Source organism: Ranitomeya imitator, chromosome 1, assembly GCF_032444005.1.
Source record: "Ranitomeya imitator isolate aRanImi1 chromosome 1, aRanImi1.pri, whole genome shotgun sequence".
Classification (NCBI taxonomy): Eukaryota; Metazoa; Chordata; class Amphibia; order Anura; family Dendrobatidae; genus Ranitomeya; species Ranitomeya imitator.
The window spans coordinates 856,292,684-856,317,174 of record NC_091282.1 but is presented as its reverse complement, the minus strand read 5'-3'; the positions used below and the strand labels follow the sequence as shown (position 1 = coordinate 856,317,174).

General features: G+C 45.0%; 1 protein-coding gene across 1 annotated transcript in view; it reads left to right on the top strand.

Moving 5' to 3' along the window:
* SMIM24 (small integral membrane protein 24) overlaps positions 1 to 24,491 on the top strand; it is a 235,993-nt gene that overhangs the window by 202,877 nt on the left and 8,625 nt on the right. The window contains exon 5 of the mRNA XM_069741840.1: positions 16,281 to 16,316. Within this exon, the coding sequence (XP_069597941.1) occupies positions 16,281 to 16,316 (36 nt within the window). The remainder of the gene's footprint in view (positions 1 to 16,280; positions 16,317 to 24,491) is intronic.

Sequence of the window (24,491 nt, the reverse complement as noted above, 5' to 3'; positions counted from 1 at the left end):
CATGAAGTACAATATGTCTCGAGAAAACAGTGTCAGAATTACCGGGATTTGTTGAAGCATTCTAGAGTTGTAACCTCATAAAGGGACAGTGGTCAGAATTGTAAAAATTGGCCCGGTCCATAACGTGCAAACCACCCTTGGGGGTAAAGGGGTTAAAGATAAGGAGTTGGAGCTGGCATTGGCCAATAGATCCAATGACATTCGATGACGTCGCGGCTTGTGATTGGTCACAAAAATATCGGAACTCGGTATCGGAATTCCGATACCGCAAATATCGGCCGATACCCGATACTTGCGGTATCGGAATGCTCAACACTATTAGTCACACAGTAAAACAATTGAAATCTTATAAGGCCCCTGGTCCTGATGGTTATAGCAATAATTATTATAAATCATTCCGTGAAATTCTTGTCCCCCATTTAGTTCAAATTTTCAATGCCGCTGCCTCCATTGGTTCTTTCCCTAGGGAAAATTTGGATGCCACAATTATACTTATTCCCAAGCCTCATACTAGTCCTGATCAAATACTTAATTACCGTCCCATTTCATTAATTAATACTGATCTCAAAATTTATTCCAAAGTCTTAGCTAACCGCCTTAACCTTATTTTGTCCAAATTAATTTCCACGGAGCAGATTGGATTTCTCAAGCATCGGCAATCCATTGAAGGTACCAGGAGGCTGATAAATATTATTAAATTAATTAATTCCCGAAAAATTAACTCCACTTTAATTCCTCTTGATGCAGAGAAAGCGTTTGATCGCTTCAATTGGACTTTTCTCAAATGTTCCCTACAAAAATTTGGCTTTGATTTGGACTTTATAAATAAAATTATGGCTTTATATTCTGATCCTCAGGCAAAAATTTATATTAATAATCACTTTTCTTCCCCTTTTCCAATCTCTAATGGTACTCGGCAGGGTTGCCCTCTTTCTCCACTGCTTTTTGCCCTTGCCATAAAGCCATTAGCCCAGCTCATTAGAGATAATCCCTCCCTAGAGGGAGTTCGCACAGATCGTAAGGAATTCAAAATCAGTTACCGATAGGATACCAAAGCTCTTCAGCTCCAAGGACGTCCACCCATTTCTTCTGATACATGTTGGCACCAATGACACGGCAAGGAAGGACCTACTGACAATCTGCAAGGACTTTGAAGAGTTGGGGAAGAAAGTAAAGGAACTGGATGCACAGGTAGTTTTTTTCTTCTATCCTTCCAGTAGACGGGCATGGCACCAGGAGATGGAACAGGATCCTTGATGCAAACAACTGGCTAAGACGATGGTGCAGACAACAAGGATTTGGATTCCTGGACCACGGTGTGAATTACTGGTATGATGGACTCCTCGCCAGAGACGGACTACACCTCAACAAACCTGGGAAACACACATTCGCCAGAAGACTCGCTACACTCATCAGGAGGGCGTTAAACTAGAAGAAGAGGGGACGGGAAGAAAAACATTAGACTCGAACAAAGACGACCCAGGAAAACATACTCAGAAGGGAGGTAAGAACATTTCTAAAACAATCCACAGTGAGGAGATTGGAACAAAACAAAATCCTCTAAACTGCATGCTCGCAAACGCCAGAAGCCTGACAAACAAGATGGAAGAACTAGAAGCAGAAATATCTACAGGTAACTTTGACATAGTGGGAATAACCGAGACATGGTTAGATGAAAGCTATGACTGGGCAGTTAACTTACAGGGTTACAGTCTGTTTAGAAAGGATCGTAAAAATCGGAGAGGAGGAGGGGTTTGTCTCTATGTAAAGTCTTGTCTAAAGTCCACTTTAAGGGAGGATATTAGCGAAGGGAATGAGGATGTCGAGTCCATATGGGTCGAAATTCATGGAGGGAAAAATGGTAACAAAATTCTCATTGGGGTCTGTTACAAACCCCCAAATATAACAGAAACCATGGAAAGTCTACTTCTAAAGCAGATAGATGAAGCTGCAACCCATAATGAGGTCCTGGTTATGGGGGACTTTAACTACCCGGATATTAACTGGGAAACAGAAACCTGTGAAACCCATAAAGGCAACAGGTTTCTGCTAATAACCAAGAAAAATTATCTTTCACAATTGGTGCAGAATCCAACCAGAGGAGCAGCACTTTTAGACCTAATACTATCTAATAGACCTGACAGAATAACAAATCTGCAGGTGGTTGGGCATTTAGGAAATAGCGACCACAATATTGTGCAGTTTCACCTGTCTTTCACTAGGGGGACTTGTCAGGGAGTCACAAAAACATTGAACTTTAGGAAGGCAAAGTTTGAACAGCTTAGAGATGCCCTTAATCTGGTAGACTGGGACAATATCCTCAGAAATGAGAATACAGATAATAAATGGGAAATGTTTAAGAACATCCTAAATAGGCAGTGTAAGCGGTTTATACCTTGTGGGAATAAAAGGACTAGAAATAGGAAAAACCCAATGTGGCTAAACAAAGAAGTAAGACAGGCAATTAACAGTAAAAAGAAAGCATTTGCACTACTAAAGCAGGATGGCACCATTGAAGCTCTAAAAAACTATAGGGAGAAAAATACTTTATCTAAAAAACTAATTAAAGCTGCCAAAAAGGAAACAGAGAAGCACATTGCTAAGGAGAGTAAAACTAATCCCAAACTGTTCTTCAACTATATCAATAGTAAAAGAATAAAAACTGAAAATGTAGGCCCCTTAAAAAATAGTGAGGAAAGAATGGTTGTAGATGACGAGGAAAAAGCTAACATATTAAACACCTTCTTCTCCACGGTATTCACGGTGGAAAATGAAATGCTAGGTGAAATCCCAAGAAACAATGAAAACCCTATATTAAGGGTCACCAATCTAACCCAAGAAGAGGTGCGAAACCGGCTAAATAAGATTAAAATAGATAAATCTCCGGGTCCGGATGGCATACACCCACGAGTACTAAGAGAACTAAGTAATGTAATAGATAAACCATTATTTCTTATTTTTAGTGACTCTATAGCAACAGGGTCTGTTCCGCAGGACTGGCGCATAGCAAATGTGGTGCCAATATTCAAAAAGGGCTCTAAAAGTGAACCTGGAAATTATAGGCCAGTAAGTCTAACCTCTATTGTTGGTAAAATATTTGAAGGGTTTCTGAGGGATGTTATTCTGGATTATCTCAATGAGAATAACTGTTTAACTCCATATCAGCATGGGTTTATGAGAAATCGCTCCTGTCAAACCAATCTAATCAGTTTTTATGAAGAGGTAAGCTATAGACTGGACCACGGTGAGTCATTGGACGTGGTATATCTCGATTTTTCCAAAGCGTTTGATACCGTGCCGCACAAGAGGTTGGTACACAAAATGAGAATGCTTGGTCTGGGGGAAATTGTGTGTAAATGGGTTAGTAACTGGCTTAGTGATAGAAAGCAGAGGGTGGTTATAAATGGTATAGTCTCTAATTGGGTCGCTGTGACCAGTGGGGTACCGCAGGGGTCAGTATTGGGACCTGTTCTGTTCAACATATTCATTAATGACCTGGTAGAAGGTTTACACAGTAAAATATCGATATTTGCAGATGATACAAAACTATGTAAAGCAGTTAATACAAGAGAAGATAGTATTCTGCTACAGATGGATCTGGATAAGTTGGAAACTTGGGCTGAAAGGTGGCAGATGAGGTTTAACAATGATAAATGTAAGGTTATACACATGGGAAGAGGGAATCAATATCACCATTACACACTGAACGGGAAACCACTGGGTAAATCTGACAGGGAGAAGGACTTGGGGATTCTAGTTAATGATAAACTTACCTGGAGCAGCCAGTGCCAGGCAGCAGCTGCCAAGGCAAACAGGATCATGGGGTGCATTAAAAGAGGTCTGGATACACATGATGAGAGCATTATACTGCCTCTGTACAAATCCCTAGTTAGACCGCACATGGAGTACTGTGTCCAGTTTTGGGCACCGGTGCTCAGGAAGGATATAATGGAACTAGAGAGAGTACAAAGGAGGGCAACAAAATTAATAAAGGGGATGGGAGAACTACAATACCCAGATAGATTAGCGAAATTAGGATTATTTAGTCTAGAAAAAAGACGACTGAGGGGCGATCTAATAACCATATATAAGTATATAAGGGGACAATACAAATATCTCGCTGAGGATCTGTTTATACCAAGGAAGGTGACGGGCACAAGGGGGCATTCTTTGCGTCTGGAGGAGAGAAGGTTTTTCCACCAACATAGAAGAGGATTCTTTACTGTTAGGGCAGTGAGAATCTGGAATTGCTTGCCTGAGGAGGTGGTGATGGCGAACTCAGTCGAGGGGTTCAAGAGAGGCCTGGATGTCTTCCTGGAGCAGAACAATATTGTATCATACAATTATTAGGTTCTGTAGAAGGACGTAGATCTGGGTATTTATTATGATGGAATATAGGCTGAACTGGATGGACAAATGTCTTTTTTCGGCCTTACTAACTATGTTACTATGTTACTATGTTACTGCCTCTGTACAAATCCCTAGTTAGACCGCACATGGAGTACTGTGTCCAGTTTTGGGCACCGGTGCTCAGGAAGGATATAATGGAACTAGAGAGAGTACAAAGGAGGGCAACAAAATTAATAAAGGGGATGGGAGAACTACAATACCCAGATAGATTAGCGAAATTAGGATTATTTAGTCTAGAAAAAAGACGACTGAGGGGCGATCTAATAACCATGTATAAGTATATAAGGGGACAATACAAATATCTCGCTGAGGATCTGTTTATACCAAGGAAGGTGACGGGCACAAGGGGGCATTCTTTGCGTCTGGAGGAGAGAAGGTTTTTCCACCAACATAGAAGAGGATTCTTTACTGTTAGGGCAGTGAGAATCTGGAATTGCTTGCCTGAGGAGGTGGTGATGGCGAACTCAGTCGAGGGGTTCAAGAGAGGCCTGGATGTCTTCCTGGAGCAGAACAATATTGTATCATACAATTATTAGGTTCTGTAGAAGGACGTAGATCTGGGTATTTATTATGATGGAATATAGGCTGAACTGGATGGACAAATGTCTTTTTTCGGCCTTACTAACTATATGTTAGTTTATGTGCTGATGATATTCTCTTGTCCCTTACCAATCCTTGTCGTTCTATTCCACATTTGCAAACCCTTCTTAAAAAATTTTCATTTTTTTCGTATTTTAAAATAATAGAGTCCACGTCGAAAATTTTTCAATTTAACCTCACTGATACTCAAATCCGGAGTATAAAGGATATTTCGCCCTGGGGTTGGGCGGAGATGGATATTGTTTATTTGGGTCTGAGATTTTCTAGAAACCTTAGCTCCTTGATTCCCAGCAATTTGGATTCTCTTATTGCTTCCATTTCTAAAGAGCTTAGATTTTATGATGATAAAGTATTATCATGGTGGGGAAGGTGCCTTATTATAAAATCAATAATTCTTCCCAAGATCCTCTATATCTTCAGGTCCCTTCCTTTACTTGTTTCTACTTCCTATTTGACCAGTTTGCAGGCACACCTCAATCTGTTTGTTTGGGGCAACAAGAGAGCTCGTATAGCCTCTAATCAACTGTATAAACATAAATTGCGTGGGGGTATGGGTCTACCTAATGTTTTGGCCTATTATTTCTCTAATTTAATTAAACAGAGTCTATATTGGTGGTCTGCAGATCGTACACCTTCATGGGTGGAATTGGAAATATATTTGAATAGAAATTCTCCACCTTGTAATATTATTATCAATTTATTCACCTCTAAGTCTTTGCTTCGGTATGATCATCCGATATTTTAAGCTGTTCTTGTGTTATGGCGGAAATTTCTCAAAATTAAAAGTGGTTTCACTAGGATTGAACTTATGCTAAGACTTCCCCTCTCTTTTGAGGCTACTGTTTTCTTGTTTGATCTGCATTCAAGTTGGGCTGACTGGGGAATCTCTAAACTACATGACATCTTTGATGGTAACAAGTTTGTTTAATTTACCCACCTTAAAGATAGGTTTGGTGTTTTCTCATCGGCTTTTATGCAGTTTACTATTTTAAAGGATTTCTTGAGGCCACTGGCGCCGTCCTTTATCGGAGCCGGCGATTAATATTTTATGCAACTCCGGTCATAGCATATTTTAGTCTACTCAATATATCTACCAGTGGTTTAATAACGATTTCAAAATTATAAAATCCCCATACATGAGCAAATTGGAATATACTTTGAATCTTTCTAGAGCTCTAGATGATTGGGAACTGGCCATGTCCTTGACTTATTCTGCCACCATGTCCATGGCTCTTCATGAGTCTTATTTTAAACTTATCTCTAGGTGGTATTATTTACCGTCTCGCTTAGCATTTATTAATCCTTCCAATTCCCCTCTCTGCTGGAGGGATTGTGGACATTATGGTAGCCTTTCCCATCTGTTTTGGTTTTGTTAACGTATTATACCTTTTTGGGATGAAATCTCTTCTCTTATTTATTATTATTATTATTATTATTATACATTTTTATAGCGCCATTTATTCCATGGCGCTTTACATGTGAGAAGGGGGCAAATATAGACAAATACATTAAACATGAGCAAAAAACAAGGCACACGGGTACGTGAGGAGGGAGGACCCTGCCCGCGAGGGCTCACAGTCTGCAGGGGATGGGAGATGAAAAACTAGGAGAGGGTTGTGCAGGTTGTGCGGCAGTTCAGTAAGTTCAGGATCACTGCAGGCTGTAGGCTTGTCGGAAGAGGTGGGTCTTCAGGTTCTTTTTGAAGGTTTCTATGGTAGGCAAGAGTCTGATGTGTTGGAGTAGAGAGTTCCAGAGTATGGGGGAAGCACGGGAGAAGTCTTGGATGTGGTAAGAAGAGATGAGAGAGGAGTAGAGAAGGAGATCTTGTGAGGATCGGAGGTTGCGTGCAGGTAAGTACCAGGAGACGAGGTCACAGATGTATGGAGGACACAGGTTGTGGATGGCTTTGTATGTCATGGTTAGGGTTTTGTACTGGAGTCTCTGGGCAATGGGGAGCCAGTGAAGGGATTGACAGAGGGGAGAGGCCGGGGAATAGCGGGGGGACAGGTGGATTAGTCGGGCAGCTGAGTGTAGGAAGAATTGGAGGGGTGCGAGAGTGCTAGAGGGGAGGCCAGAGAGAAGGAGGTTGCAGTAGTCGAGGCGGGAGATGATAAGGGCATGGACTAGGGTTTTGTGGTGTCGCGGTCAAGGAATGCGCAGGAGATATTTTTGAGTTTGAGACAGCAGGAGGAGGCAAGGGTTTGGATATGAGGCTTGAAGGAGAGGGCAGAGTCGACGATTACCCTGAGGCACCGGGCTTGTGGGACTGGGGAAAGTGAGCAGCCATTGACATTGTTAGACAGGTCTGGTGGAGGAGTGGTAGACTGAGATGGGGAAAGATGATAAATTCTGTTTTGTCCATGTTTAGTTTTAGAAAAGGAGCAGAAAAGAAGGCTGAAATAGCAGAGAGACAGTGCGGGATATTGGTGACTAAGGAGGTGAGGTCAGGTCCGGATAGGTAGATCTTCCTGTCATCAGCATAGAGATGGTACTGCATACCGTGTGATTCTATGAGCTGTCCTAGGCCGAAGGTGTAGATGGAGAAGAGTAGGGGCCCTAGAACTGAGCCTTGAGGAACACCGACTGGCAAGGGGCAAAGTCAGGAGGTGTGGGAGAGGGAGACACTGAATGTTCAGTCTGTCAGATATGATGAGATCCAGAAAAGGGCCAAGTCTGTGATGCCAAGAAATGAGAGGATCTGTAGCAGAGGGGAGTGGTCCACAGTGTCAAAGGCAGAAGACTGGTCCAGGAGGAGGAGGACAGAGTAGTGTAGAAGGCAGAGGACAGGTCCTGGAGGAGGAGGACAGAGTAGTGTAAAAGGCAGAGGACAGGTCCAGGAGGAGGAGGACAGAGTAGTGTACAAGGCAGAGGACAGGTCCAGGAGGAGGAGGACAGAGTAGTGTACAAGGCAGAGGACAGGTCCAGGAGGAGGAGGACAGAGTAGTGTAGAAGGCAGAGGACAGGTCCAGGAGGATTAGGACAGAGTAGTGTACAAGGCAGAGGACAGGTCCAGGAGGAGGAGGACAAAGTAGTGTACAAGGCAGAGGACAGGTCCAGAAGGAGGAGGACAGAGTAGTGTACAAGGCAGAGGACAGGTCCAGGAGGAGGAGGACAGAGTAGTGTAGAAGGCAGAGGACAGGTCCAAGAGGAGGAGGAGAGATTAGTGTACAAGGCAGAGGACAGATCCAGGAGGAGGAGGACAGAGTAGTGTAGAAGGCAGAGGACAGGTCCAGGAGGAGGAGGACAGAGTAGTGTAGAAGGCAGAGGACAGGTCCTGGAGGAGGAGGATAGAGTAGTGTACAAGGCATAGGACAGGTCCAGGAGGAGGAGGAGGACAGAGTAGTGTAGAAGGCAGAGGACAGGTCCTGGAGGAAGAGGACAGAGTAGTGTAGAAGGCAGAGGACAGGTCCTGGAGGAGGAGGACAGAGTAGTGTAGAAGGCAGAGGACAGGTCCAGGAGGAGGAGGAGAGATTAGTGTACAAGGCAGAGGACAGGTCCAGGAGGAGGAGGACAGTAATGTAGAAGACAGAGGACGGGTCCTGGTGGAGGAGGACAGAGTAGTGTAGAAGGCAGAGGACAGGTCCTGGAGGAGGAGGACAGAGTAGTGTACAAGGCATAGGACAGGTCCAGGAGGAGGAGGAGGACAGAGTAGTGTAGAAGGCAGAGGACAGGTCCTGGAGGAAGAGGACAGAGTAGTGTAGAAGGCAGAGGACAGGTCCTGGAGGAGGAGGACAGAGTAGTGTAGAAGGCAGAGGACAGGTCCAGGAGGAGGACAGAGTAGTGTAGAAGGCAGAGGACAGGTCCTGGATGAGTAGGACAGAGTAGTGTAGAAGGCAGAGGACAGGTCCAGGAGGAGGAGGACAGAGTAATATAAAAGGCAGAGGACAGGTCCAGGAGGAGGACAGAGTAATATAGAAGGCAGATGACAGGTCCAGGAGGAGGAGGACAGAGTAGTGTCGCTTGCTCCTGGCAGTTAGTAGGTCATTAGTGATCTTAGTTAGGGCAGTTTCAGTGGAATGATGCGGTTGGAAGCCAGATTGTAAGCGGTCATTAGGGAGCAGGAGGAGGAGCGGTGGGAGGACAGATCAATAATGGAGAAGAGATATCGGGCAATAGCTGGACACAGAAGACGGCTCAGGGAGGCTTCTTGAGGATGGATGTGATCGGGGCATGCGTGGAGGATGAGGGGAGGACACCAGCTGTGAGTGAGAGGCTGAAGAGATGGGTGAGGGTTGGGATGAAGACTGTGGCAAGGTTTGGGATGAGGTGGGACGGGAGCGGGTCAAGCGTGCAGGTGGTGAGGTGTGATCTAGACAGGAGGGCGGAGAGCAACATTTAATTCTGGCAATAAATGTCCATTGTCATCAATAGAAAACTCTGATTGCTGGCACTGAAGAGGTTAATCCCAGACCACAGAGCAGAGGTCAGACTCCTGGGGGGTCAGAGGTCACAGGAGGGGTCACCCTGCACCACATGTGTCTTCTACAGTCACAGGACCTCCAGTGGCCACCAGGGGGCGCCCGGCCCTAGCCTCCTCCCCTCGGTCTGATTACACCCCCTCCCCCCGCCGCCACACGGTCACCGCCTCACCGGCAGATCTGCACGCCGACAGCACCACACGCGCCGCCATCTTGGTACATTAACCCCTTTACCCCCAAGGGTGGTTTGCACATTATGGACCGGGTCAATTTTTACAATTCTGACCACTGTCCCTTTATGAGGTTATAACTCTGGAACGCTTCAACGGATCCCGGTGATTCTGACATTGTTTTCTCGTGACATATTGTACTTCATGATAGTGGTAAAATTTCTTTGATATTACCTGCGTTTATTTGTGAAAAAAACGGAAATTTGGCGAAAATTTTGAAAATTTCGCAATTTTCCAACTTTGAATTTTTATGCAATTAAATCACAGAGATATGTCACACAAAATACTTAATAAGTAACATTTCCCACATGTCTACTTTACATCAGCACAATTTTGGAACCAAAAATTTTTTTTTGTTAGGGAGTTAAAAGGGTTAAAAGTTGACCAGCAATTTCTCATTTTTACAACACCATTTTATTTTAGGGATCACATCTCATTTGAAGTCATTTTGAGGGGTCTATATGATAGAAAATACCCAAGTGTGACACCATTCTAAAAACTGCACCCCTCAAGGTTCTCAAAACCACATTCAAGAAGTTTATTAACCCTTCAGGTGCTTCACAGGAATTTTTGGAATGTTTAAATAAAAATTAACATTTAACTTTTTTTCACAAAAAATTTACTTCAGCTCCAATTTGTTTTATTTTGCCAAGGGTAACAGGAGAAAATGGACCGCAAAAGTTGTTGTACAATTTGTCCTGAGTACGCTGATACCCCATATGTGGGGGTTAACCACAGTTTGTGCGCATGGCAGAGCTCGGAAGGGAAGGAGCGCCATTTGACTTTTCAAAGCAAAGTTGACTGGAATTGAGATGGGACGCCATGTTGCGTTTGGAGAGCCACTGATGTGCCTAAACATTGAAACCCCCCACAAGTGACACCATTTTGGAAAGTAGACCCCCTAAGGAACTTATCTAGAGGTGTGGTGAGCACTTTGACCCACCAAGTGCTTCACAGAAGTTAATAATGCAGAACCGTAAAAATAAAAAATCATTTTTTTTCACAAACATTATCTTTTCGCCCCAAATTTTTTATTTTCCCAATGGTAAGAGAAGAAATTGGACCACAAAAGTTGTGGCACAATTTGTCCTGAGTACGCTGATACCCCATATGTGGGGGTAAACCATTGTTTGGGCGCATGGGAGAGATCGGAAGGGAAGGAGCGCCGTTTGACCTTTCAATGCAAAATTGACAGGAATTGAGATGAGACGCCATGTTGCGTTTGGAGAGCCACTGATGTGCCTAAACATTGAAACCCCCCACAAGTGACACCATTTTGGAAAGTAGACCCCCTAAGGAACTTATCTAGAGGTGTGGTGAGCACTTTGACCCACCAAGTGCTTCACAGAAGTTTATAATGCAGAACCGTAAAAATAAAAAATCATTTTTTTTTCACAAAAATTATCTTTTCGCCCCCAATTTTTTATTTTCCCAATGGTAAGAGAAGAAATTGGACCACAAAAGTTGTGGCACAATTTGTCCTGAGTACTCTGATACCCCATATGTGGGGGTAAACCATTGTTTGGGCGCATGGGAGAGCTCGGAAGGGAAGGAGCGCCGTTTGACCTTTCAATGCAAAATTGACAGGAATTGAGATTGGACGCCATGTTGCGTTTGGAGAGCCACTGATGTACCTAAACATTGAAACCCCCCACAAGTGACACCATTTTGAAAAGTAGACCCCCTAAGGAACTTATCTAGATGTGTGGTGAGCACTTTGACCCAATAAGAGCTTCACAGAAGTTTATAATGCAGAGCCGTAAAAATAAAACAAAATTTTTTTCCCACAAAAATAATTTTTTAGCCCCCAGTTTTGTATTTTCCTGAGGGTAACAGGAGAAATTGGACCCCAAAAGTTGTTGTGCAATTTGTCCTGAGTGCGCTGATACCCTATATGTGGGGGAGAACCAGCGTTTGGGCGCATGGGAGGGCTCGGAAGGGAAGGAGAGCCATTTGGAATACAGACTTAGATGGAATGGTCTGCAGGCGTCACATTGTGTTTGCGGAGCCCCTAATGTACCTAAACAGTAGAAACCCCCCACAAGTGACCCCATATTGGAAACTAGACCCCCCAAGGAACTTATTTAGATGTGTTGTGAGAACTTTGAGCCCCCAAGTATTTCACTACAGTTTATAACGCAGAGCCGTGAAAATAAAATAAAAAATTTCCCCTCAAAATTATTTTTTAGCCCCCAGTTTTGTATTTTCTCGAGGGTAAAAGGAGAAATTGGACCCCAAAAGTTGTTGTCCAATTTGTCCTGAGTGCGTTGATACCCCATATGTGGGGTGAACCAGCGTTTGGGCGCATGGGAGGGCTCGGAAGGGAAGGAGCGCCATTTGGAATGCAGACTTAAATGGAATGGTCTGCAGGCGTCACATTGCGTTTGCAGAGCCCCTAATATACCTAAACAGTAGAAACCCCCACAAGTGACCCCATGTTGGAAACTAGACCCCCCCACGAACTTATCTAGATGTGTTGTGAGAACTTTGAGCCCCCAAGTGTTTCACTACAGTTTATAACGCAGAGCCGTGAAAATAAAAAATCTCTTTTTTTCCCACAAAAATTATTTTTTAGCCCCCAGTTTTGTATTTTCCCAAGGGTAACAGGAGAAATTGGACCCCAAAAGTTGTTGTCCAATTTGTCCTGAGTACGCTGATACCCCATATGTTGGGGTAAACTCCTGTTTGGGCACACGGGAGAGCTCGGAAGGGAAGGAGCACTGTTTTACTTTTTCAATGCAGAATTGGATGGAATTGAGATCGGTCGCCATGTCGCGTTTGGAGATCCCCCTGATGTGCCTAAATAGTGGAAACCCCCCAATTATAACTGAAACCCTAATCCAAACACACCCCTAACCCTAATCCCAACGGTAACCCTAACCACACCTCTAACCCAGACACACCCCTAATCCTAATCCCAATCGCAAATGTAATCCAAACCCTAACCCTAACTTTAGCCCCAACCCTAACTGTAGCCTTAACCCTAACCCTAGCCCTTACCCTAGCCCTAACCCTAGCCCCAACCCTAACCCTAGCCCTAACCCTAACCCTAGTCCCAACCCTAACCCTAGCCCTAACCCTAGCCCTAACCCTAGCCCTAACCCTAGCCCTAACCCTAGCCCTAGCCCTAACCCTAACCCTAGCCCTAACCCTAGCCCTAACCCTAGCCCTAATCCTAGCCCTAACCCTAGCCCTAGCCCTAACCCTAGCCCTAGCCCTAGCCCTAACCCTAGCCCTAACCCTAGCCCTAACCCTAGCCCTAGCCCTAACCCTAACCCTAACCCTAGCCCTAGCCCTAACCCTAACCCTAGCCCTAACCCTAATGGGAAAATGGAAATAAATACATTTTTTTCATTTACTTTTATAGCGGGTTTTTTAGCGGATTTTTATGATTGGCAGCCGTCACACACTGAAAGACGCTTTTTATTGCAAAAAATATTTTTTGCGTTACCACATTTTGAGAGCTATAATTTTTCCATATTTGAGTCCACAGAGTCATGTGAGGTCTTGTTTTTTGCGGGACGAGTTGACGTTTTTATTGGTAACATTTTCGGGCACGTGACATTTTTTGATCGCTTTTTATTCCGATTTTTGTGAGGCAGAATGACCAAAAACCAGCTATTCATGAATTTCTTTTGGGGGAGGCGTTTATACCGTTCCGCGTTTGGTAAAATTGATAAAGCAGTTTTAATCTTCGGTTCAGTACGATTACAGCGACACCTCATTTGTATCATTTTTTTATGTTTTGGCGCTTTTATACGATAAAAACTATTTTATAGAAAAAAATAATTATTTTTGCATCGCTTTATTCTGAGGACTATAACTTTTTTATTTTTTTGCTGTTGTCGCTGTATGGTGGCTCGTTTTTTGCGGGACAAGATGACGCTTTCAGCGGTACCATGGTTATTTATATCCGTCTTTTTGATCGCGTGTTATTCCACTTTATGTTTGGCGGTATGATAATAAAGCGTTGTTTTTTGCCTCGTTTTTTTTTTTTTTTTCTTACGGTGTTTACTGAAGGGGTTAACTAGTGGGCCAGTTTTATAGGTCGGGTCGTTACGGACGCGGAGATACTAAATATGTGTACTTTTATTGTTTTGTTTTTTTTATTTAGATAAAGAAATGTATTTATGGGAATAATATTTTTTTTTTTTTTTCATTATTTAGGATTTTTTTTTTTTTTTTTTTTTTACACACTTGGAAATTTTTTTTTTTACTTTGCCCCAGGGGGGGACAATACAGATCGGTGATCTGCCAGTTTGCACAGCACTCTGACAGATCACCGATCTGTCTGAGAGCAGTGCAGCGTTACCAAGTGCCTGCTCTGAGCAGGCACTTGGTAAGCCACCTCCCTCCCTGCAGGACCCGGATCCGCAGCCATTTTGGATCCGGGACTTACTGCAGGGAGGGAGGTAGGAGACCCCCGGAGCAACGCGATCACATCGCGTTGCTGCGGGGGTCTCAGGGAAGCCCGCAGGGAGCCCCCTCCCTGCGCGATGCTTCCCTGCACCGCCGGCACATCGCGATCATCTTTGATCGCGGTGTGCCGGGGGTTAATGTGCCGGGGGCGGTCCGTGACCGCTCCTGGCACATAGTGCCGGATGTCAGCTGCGATAAGCAGCTGACACCCGGCCGCGATCGGCGGCGCTCCCCCCGTGAGCGCGGCCGATCGCGCTGGACGTAATATTCCGTCCTTGGGAATTAAGGCCCACCCCACATGGACGGAATATTACGTCCAATGGCAGAAAGGGGTTAAAACATTCAGATTTTTCTCTGTCTCCTCAGTTGGCCTTGCTTTCGTTGAATGCAGATCAATTGACTCCACCTTTTAGGAAACTTGTTATACATCTGCTTTTAGTTTCTAAGAATGCTATTGATTTTTTTTGGAAATCTTCTAAAATACCCTGTTCACAAGAAATTATTGACAAACTGGCTTTGCATAAATCCTATGAACAAAAATTGGAGTTACTGAATTGGCTGCTTTCCTTCCTTTTTGAAAAAATGGTCTCGCTGGCTGGAAATATTTCCATAAGAATTTACTGTATTTATTGTTTTGTTATTATATTTTATTCTGTTTTTACTTTTATGCTTCATGAATGTTTAATGCCATTGCATTTATGTTAACCTTGCTCTCTATTCTTGTTTTGGTTGAAAATGTTAATAAAATTGTTTGGAAAAACAATACCCCATCCATAGATTCTCTATGGGGTTAAGGTCAGACTAGTTTGCTGGCCAATCAAGCACAGTGATACTGTTGAGTATGCAAAAGGATAAGAGAGGATGAAGTTTAGGATCACAGTGAGGAGCCATTTTGTTGGTAACTGCAAAATGAAACTGACAAGTAGACAGAGTTACCAATGACGGCCGGCAACACTAATTCTGTTAGTTGGTGCTGCGCGCTATATCATAAGCTGGGGTTAGATATGCGGAATGTATCACGCGCTGTGATTAGATGTAGGCATGCGTAGTGTATCACATGGTGGGATTAGATATTGAGCTCAGTGGAGTGTATCACACAGGATGGGATTAGATACACAGTATCTAATGTATGTAATGTGTGACCCCGCTTCATCCACTTCTATGCGAGCAGTGTTGTAATGTGTGACTTCGCTTTGTCCACTACATTGCTGCTCCCATAGAAATAGCCAGATCGAGACCACACATTACACCACTGCTCCCATAGAAGTGGATGGAGCAGGGTCAATGCATTACACTGCTAGTCACTTAGAAATGTGTGACCCTGCTCCATCCACTTCTATGAGAGCAGTGGTGTATTGTGTGACCCTGCTTTGTCCACTATATTACTACTCCCAGAGAAGTAGACAAAGCAGGGTAACGCAGTACACCACTGCTCCCATTGAAGTGGACAGAGCAGGGTCACACATTTCACCACTGCTCCCATAGAAGTGGATGGAACAGGGTCATGCATTACACCACTACTCCCATAAAAGTGGACAGAGCGGGGTCACACATTACACTATTACTCCCTTAAATGTGTGATTCTGCACGGTCTACTTCTATAGGAGCCGTTGTGTAATACAATGGGCATTAAATACATGACTCTGGGGAGGGGGTATCACCATGATAGGCGTTAGATACACAAATCTGTGTGGTATTACCATGGGCGTACATAGAAATCATGGGGCTCCATAGCAGAAATTCTAATTGCTCCACCCTCAGCCCCCAAAAAAAGAAGTGGACAGACGGTAGGCGAGCCCATGTCGCTGCAGGAGGCAGCCACAGTGTAGGAGATGCAGTTGGATAGTGACCGCAGACTCCTATGTACAGAGGCTGCTATATTTGAAGTCTGTAAGTGTTGTTATACACCAGCACATGGCAGCCCCAAGTGTCTTGGCAGCTCCAAATGTCACCCCTAGTGGTTGCGGGAAAAAAAGAAAAATAAACAGTTAAAACAGTTAATTTAATTTTGTATTCAAAATAATTGATTATGGAATACAATCGATAATTATTAATACAGAAATATAAATCGCTGCACCTTTCATTAAAGAACTTACCACTGTGATGTATAACATTGACCATTAGTATGCAAATGGTTAAGTTAGAAAATAGTAACATTAATTTTACTGGTTTATTCTAAACTTACATGCTTTATTTTTTTCAGGAAGAACAATGATGAGAAAGATAACACAATAGAAAGGTAAAGCAAAATTGTACAAAAAGATTTATTTCTAAGATGAGAGTAAAATATACCGTATTTTGCAGTTTATAAAACACACCCCAAATTTTGAAGAGAAAAATAGGAAAAAACTTTTTTAAAATTATAATGATGGTGCCCCTTACAATCCTTGTGTCTTATTGCTTACCGGGGGTGATGGCTATGGTGAAGCGGGGTCCCAGGGTCACTGCTGGAGGAGGCAAGAGTGGAGCGTTGCTGCAGGCCGCAACCACTGCGGGTGTTTGGTGATGTGGGGGGTCTGCAGCAACGCTCCACTCTTGCCTCCTCCAGCAGTGACCCTGGGACCCAGTAAGGTATATCCGCATTATAAGACGCACCCCCATTTTCCCCCCAAAATTGGGGGGAAAAAGTGTGTCTTATAATCCGAAAAATATGGAAGTTCGATACAATCATGACTATGAATGTGCAGTATACACACAGTGCCTTGAAAAAGTTTTCATACCCTATAAACTTTTCCACATTTTTTCATGTTACTCCCAGAAACATAAATGTATTTTATTTGTATGTTATGCTGTATACCAACCCAAAGTAGCAAGTATTGGTGAAGTGCAAAGGAAATGATACATGGTTTTCTAAGTACCATATTTTTCAGACTATAAGATGCACTGGACCATGAGATGCACCTAGGTTTTGTAGGAGGAAGTTAGAAAAAAATTGACGTAAAAATGTGGTCAATTCTGTTCTAATATCAACTATTCTGGTATATATGGCCCCCTCATCACGATCCTGGTATGCATGGCCCTCTCATCCCTACCCTTGCATGCATGACCCCCACACCCCTAACCTGGTATGCATGGTCCCAGGGGTGGGATTCAGCCGGTTCTCCCCAGTTCAATGGAACCGCTTGTTAAAAAAGTAGCCAGTTCCCCGAACCAGCGAGTTTCAGAGCCGCGATCTGGTACCACACCTCCCAACCTTCCCGTATCCCACTGGGGTGTCCAGATTTGAGAGTGTCCGTGGTCCAGCACTGCAAGGCTGCATCCCTCCACCCACAGAGAGTCAAACATCACAAGTATGGCTGCCACTGCACTGTGCGCACAGGACCTGTGATGAGGTCACAGGAGGGGAGGAGTCAGGATTCACATGATCAGGGGTCTCCGTGTATTGCAGCACTCTGCTGTGCTGTCATGGTGCTAGACGGTAAGCTTATGTGTGGGGTCAGGAGTTGTTTATAGTGTGGATGTAGCAGAGCCATGTGTGTGTACGAGGTGTGTGTATGAAGTGTACGGAGCTGAGCCAAGTGTGTATGAGGTGTACGGAGCGGAGCCATGTGTGTATGAGGTGTACCAAGCGGAGCCGTGTGTGTATGAGGTGTACGGAGTGGAGTTGTGTGTGCAAGGTGTACAGAGTGGAGCTGTGTGTGTACGAGGTGTACGGAGTGGAGCCGTGTGTGTACGAGGTGTACGGAGTGGAACCATGTGTGTATGAGGTGTATGGAGTGGAGCCGTGTATGAGGTGTATGGAGCAGAGCCGCGTGTTTGCGAGGTGTACGGAGCGGAGCCGCGTGTGTACAAGGTGTACGGAGTGGAGCCATGTGTGTACGAGGTGTACGGAGCGGAGCCGCGTGTGTAGGAGTAACTATGTGTGGCCATTATACTGTATGCAATATCATGTGTGGCCATTATACTGTATGCAATATCATGTGTGGCCATTATACAGTATGGAGCATCATATGTGACAATTATACAGTATGGAGCACTGTGTGGCCATTATACAGTATGGTGCACTGTGTGGTAATTATACAGTATGCAGCATCATGTGTGGCAATTATACAGTATGGAGCATTATGTGTGACAATTATATGGTATGGAGCATCATATGTGGCCATTATACAGTATGGAGCATCATGTGTGGCCATTATATAGTAAGGAGCATCATGTGTGGCCATTATACAGTATGGAGCACTGTGTGGCCATTATACAGTATGCAGCATCATGTGTGGCAATTATACAGTATGGAGCATCATGTGTGGCCATTATACAGTATGGAGCACTGTGTGGCCATTATACAGTATGCAGCATCATGTGTGGCAATTATACAGTATGGAGCATCATATGTGGCCATTATACAGTATGGAGCATCATGTGGGTCCATTATACAGTATTGAGATCATGTGTGGCAATTATACAGTATGGAGCATCATATGTGGCCATTATACAGTATGGAGCATCATGTGGGTCCATTATGCAGCATTGAGCATCATGTGGGGCCATTATACCGTAAGGAGCATCATGTGTGGCCATTATACAGTATGGAGCACTGTGTGGCCATATTGTTTTGTTTATAATTATTGTTTATGAAACAGTGTGACCAGCAGTGCTAAATGAGTGTGGTTGGGATGTGGATATTGGTGTGAGTAGTTGTGAAATGGGTGTGGTCAGAGGCGTGGCCTAAAATTTGTAGCGGCGTGTGACCCTCTTTCCCTTCTTCAAAAGTTGGGAGGTATGGTTTGACTGTGCCCCTACTTGTATATGTTTGAGGAAAAGGTGTGTGTAAATGGGTGTGGCTTAAAATGGGTGTGGTTTTCATACACACAAACAGAACTTGTTGTTAAAAATTTGAATCCCACCCCTGCATGGTCCCCCTCATCCCCATCCTGATATGCATGGTCACCTCATCCCCATCCTGGTATGCAGGGCCACCTCATCCCTACCCTGGTATGCATGGTCACCTCATCCCCATCCTGGTATGCAGGACCTCCTCATCCCTACCCTGGTATGCATGGTCACCTCATCCCCATCCTGGTATGCAGGGCCTCCTCATCCCTACCCTGGTATGCATGGTCACCTCATCCCCATCCTGGTATGCAGGGCCTCCTCATCCCTACCCTGGTATGCATGGTCACCTCATCCCCATCCTGGTATGCAGGGCCTCCTCATCCCTACCCTGGTATGCATGGTCACCTCATCCCCATCCTGGTAGGCAGGGCCTCCTCATCCCTACCCTGGTATGCATGGTCACCTCATCCCCATCCTGGTATGCAGGACCTCCTCATCCCTACCCTGGTATGCATGGTCACCTCATCCCCATCCTGGTATGCAGGGCCTCCTCATCCCTACCCTGGTATGCATGGTCACCTCATCCCCATCCTGGTATGCAGGGCCTCCTCATCCCTACCCTGGTATGCATGGTCACCTCATCCCCATCCTGGTATGCAGGGCCTCCTCATCCCTACCCTAGTATGCATGGTCACCTCATCCCAATCCTGGTATGCAGGGCCTCCTCATCCCTACCCTGGTATGCATGGTCACCTCATCCCCATCCTGGTATGCAGGGCCTCCTCATCCCTACCCTGGTATGCATGGTCACCTCATCCCCATCCTGGTATGCAGGGCCTCCTCATCCCTATCCTGGTATGCATGGTCACCTCATCCCCATCCTGGTATGCAGGACCTCCTCATCCCTATCCTGGTATGCATGGTCACCTCATCCCCATCCTGGTATGCAGGGCCTCCTCATCCCTACCCTGGTATGCATGGTCACCTCATCCCCATCCTGATATGCAGGACCTCCTCATCCCTACCCTGGTATGCATGGTCACCTCATCCCCATCCTGGTATGCAGGGCCTCCTCATCCCTACCCTGGTATGCATGGTCACCTCATCCCCATCCTGGTATGCAGGGCCTCCTCATCCCTACCCTGGTATGCATGGTCACCTCATCCCCATCCTGGTATGCAGGGCCTCCTCATCCCTACCCTGGTATGCATGGTCACCCCATCCCCATCCTGGTATGCAGGGCCTCCTCATCCCTACCCTGGTATGCATGGTCACCTCATCCCCATCCTGGTATGCATGGCCTCCTCATCCCTACCCTGGTATGCATGGTCACCTCATCCCCATCCTGGTATGCAGGGCCTCCTCATCCCTACCCTGGTATGCATGGTCACCTCATCCCCATCCTGGTATGCAGGGCCTCCTCATCCCTACCCTGGTATGCATGGTCACCTCATCCCCATCCTGGTATGCAGGGCCTCCTCATCCCTACCCTAGTATGCATGGTCACCTCATCCCAATCCTGGTATGCAGGGCCTCCTCATCCCTACCCTAGTATGCATGGTCACCTCATCCCAATCCTGGTATGCAGGGCCTCCTCATCCCTACCCTAGTATGCATGGTCACCTCATCCCAATCCTGGTATGCAGGGCCTCCTCATCCCTACCCTGGTATGCATGGTCACCTCATCCCCATCCTGGTATGCAGGACCTCCTCATCCCTACCCTGGTATGCATGGTCACCTCATCCCCATCCTGGTATGCAGGGCCTCCTCATCCCTATCCTGGTATGCATGGCCTCCTCATCCCTATACTTTTTTTGGGGGGGAGATAAAAAGTGCAACTTATAGTCCAAAAAATATGGTATTTAAAAAATGTAAACCTGAAAATTGTAGCGTGCATATATAATCAGCCCTGAGTCAATATTTATAGGAACACCTTTCACTGCAATTAGGGCTGCAAGTCTTTTTGGGTATGTTATAACATCCGGACATGCTGGCCGAGGGTCACCTTCATGTCCCCATACACCAGGGGTGTCAAACTGCATTCCTCGAGGGCTGCAATCAGGTCATGTTTTCAGGATTCCCTTGTACTGCACAGGTGATAATTTAATCACCTACACACATCATGATTGCAGCACCTTGTGCAATGCTAAGTAAATCTTGAAAACACGCATGGTTTGCTGCTCTCGAGGAATGCAGTTTAACACCCCTGCCATACACCACAGAAAATGGGGTCTTTAGATGTACATTTGTGACGTTGTGACGTACATTTGCATTCGGACCACTGTAGCCTAAATAAAATCTTGAATAACCAATTGCCTCCAGAAGTCACAGTTACTAAATTGTGTAGCTGGAGAGAAGTGGAATAAACCTGAGCTGCTAGTAGTATAAACTGCATGTATATGAATGTAGTTTAATTTATCAAAGCATTTTGAAGCACAGCTGCTTCTTCCTAAGGATGAACCACCATCCTTAACCCCTTTCTGCCATTGGACGTAATATTCCGTCCATGTGGGGTGGGCCTTAATTCCCAAGGACGGAATATTACGTCCAGCGCGATCGGCCGCGCTCACGGGGGGAGCGCCGCCGATCGCGGCCGGGTGTCAGCTGCTTATCGCAGCTGACATCCGGCACTATGTGCCAGGAGCGGTCACGGACCGCCCCCGGCACATTAACCCCTGGCACACCGCGATCAAAGATGATCGCGATGTGCCGGCGGTGCAGGGAAGCACCGCGCAGGGAGGGGGCTCCCTGCGGGCTTCCCTGAGACCCCCGCAGCAACGCGATGTGATCGCGTTGCTCCGGGGGTCTCCTACCTCCCTCCCTGCAGTAAGTCCCGGATCCAAAATGGCCGCGGATCCGGGTCCTGCAGGGAGGGAGGTGGCTTACCAAGTGCCTGCTCAGAGCAGGCATTTGGTAACGCTGCACTGCTCTCAGACAGATCGGTGATCTGTCAGAGTGCTGTGCAAACTGGCAGATCACCGATCTGTATTGTCCCCCCCGGGGCAAAGTAAAAAAGTAAAAAAAAAAATTTCCAAGTGTGTAAAAAAAAAATAAAAAAAAAATCCTAAATAATGAAAAAAAAAAAAATATATTATTCCCATAAATACATTTCTTTATCTAAATAAAAAAAACAAAACAATAAAAGTACACATATTTAGTATCTCCGCGTCCGTAACGACCCGACCTATAAAACTGGCCCACTAGTTAACCCCTTCAGTAAACACCGTAAGAAAAAAAAAAAAAAAACGAGGCAAAAAACAACGCTTTATTATCATACCGCCAAACATAAAGTGGAATAACACGCGATCAAAAAGACGGATATAAATAACCATGGTACCGCTGAAAGCGTCATCTTGTCCCGCAAAAAACGAGCCACCATACAGCGACAACAGCAAAAAAATAAAAAAGTTATAGTCCTCAGAATAAAGCGATGAAAAAATAATTATTTTTTTCTATAAAATAGTTTTTATCGTATAAAAGCGCCAAAACATAAAAAAATGATATAAATGAGGTGTCGCTGTAATCGTACTGAACCGAAGATTAAAACTGCTTTATCAATTTTATCAAACGCGGAACGGTATAAACGCCTCCCCCAAAAGAAATTCATGAATAGCTGGTTTTTGGTCATTCTGCCTCACAAAAATCGGAATAAAAAGCGATCAAAAAATGTCACGTGCCCGAAAATGTTACCAATAAAAACGTCAACTCGTCCCGCAAAAAACAAGACCTCACATGACTCTGTGGACTCAAATATGGAAAAATTATAGCTCTCAAAATGTGGTAACGCAAAAAATATTTTTTGCAATAAAAAGCGTCTTTCAGTGTGTGACGGCTGCCAATCATAAAAATCCGCTAAAAAACCCGCTATAAAAGTAAATGAAAAAAATGTATTTATTTCCATTTTCCCATTAGGGTTAGGGCTAGGGTTAGGGTTAGGGCTAGGGCTAGGGTTAGGGTTAGGGCTAGGGCTAGGGTTAGGGCTAGGGTTAGGGCTAGGGTTAGGGTTAGGGCTAGGGCTAGGGCTAGGGTTAGGGCTAGGGCTAGGGTTAGGGCTAGGATTAGGGCTAGGGTTAGGGCTAGGGTTAGGGCTAGAGTTAGGGCTAGGGTTAGGGCTAGGGTTAGGGCTAGGGTTAGGGCTAGGGTTAGGGTTGGGACTAGGATTAGGGTTAGGGTTAGGGCTAGGGCTAGGGTTAGGGTTAGGGTTGGGGCTAGGGTTAGGGCTAGGGTAAGGGCTAGGGTTAGGGTTAAGGCTACAGTTAGGGTTGGGGCTAAAGTTAGGGTTAGGGTTTGGATTACATTTGCGATTGGGATTAGGATTAGGGGTGTGTCTGGGTTAGAGGTGTGGTTAGGGTTACCGTTGGGATTAGGGTTAGGGGTGTGTTTGGATTAGGGTTTCAGTTATAATTGGGGGGTTTCCACTATTTAGGCACATCAGGGGGATCTCCAAACGCGACATGGCGACCGATCTCAATTCCATCCAATTCTGCATTGAAAAAGTAAAACAGTGCTCCTTCCCTTCCGAGCTCTCCCGTGTGCCCAAACAGGAGTTTACCCCAACATATGGGGTATCAGCGTACTCAGGACAAATTGGACAACAACTTTTGGGGTCCAATTTCTCCTGTTACCCTTGGGAAAATACAAAACTGGGGGCTAAAAAATAATTTTTGTGGGAAAAAAAGAGATTTTTTATTTTCACGGCTCTGCGTTATAAACTGTAGTGAAACACTTGGGGGCTCAAAGTTCTCACAACACATCTAGATAAGTTCGTGGGGGGGTCTAGTTTCCAACATGGGGTCACTTGTGGGGGTTTCTACTGTTTAGGTATATTAGGGGCTCTGCAAACGCAATGTGACGCCTGCAGACCATTCCATTTAAGTCTGCATTCCAAATGGCACACCTTCCCTTCCGAGCCCTCCCATGCGCCCAAACGCTGGTTCACCCCACATATGGGGTATCAACGCACTCAGGACAAATTGGACAACAACTTTTGGGGTCCAATTTCTCCTTTTACCCTCGAGAAAATACAAAACTGGGGGCTAAAAAATAATTTTGAGGGGAAATTTTTTATTTTATTTTCACGGCTCTGCGTTATAAACTGTAGTGAAATACTTGGGGGCTCAAAGTTCTCACAACACATCTAAATAAGTTCCTTGGGGGGTCTAGTTTCCAATATGGGGTCACTTGTGGGGGGTTTCTACTGTTTAGGTACATTAGGGGCTCTGCAAACACAATGTGACGCCTGCAGACCATTCCATCTGAGTCTGTATTCCAAATGGCTCTCCTTCCCTTCCGAGCCCTCCCATGCGCCCAAACGCTGGTTCTCCCCCACATATAGGGTATCAGCGCACTCAGGACAAATTGCACAACAACTTTTGGGGTCCAATTTCTCCTGTTACCCTCAGGAAAATACAAAACTGGGGGCTAAAAAATTATTTTTGTGGGAAAAAAATTTTGTTTTATTTTTACGGCTCTGCATTATAAACTTCTGTGAAGCTCTTATTGGGTCAAAGTGCTCACCACACATCTAGATAAGTTCCTTAGGGGGTCTACTTTTCAAAATGGTGTCACTTGTGGGGGGTTTCAATGTTTAGGTACATCAGTGGCTCTCCAAATGCAACATGGCGTCCAATCTCAATT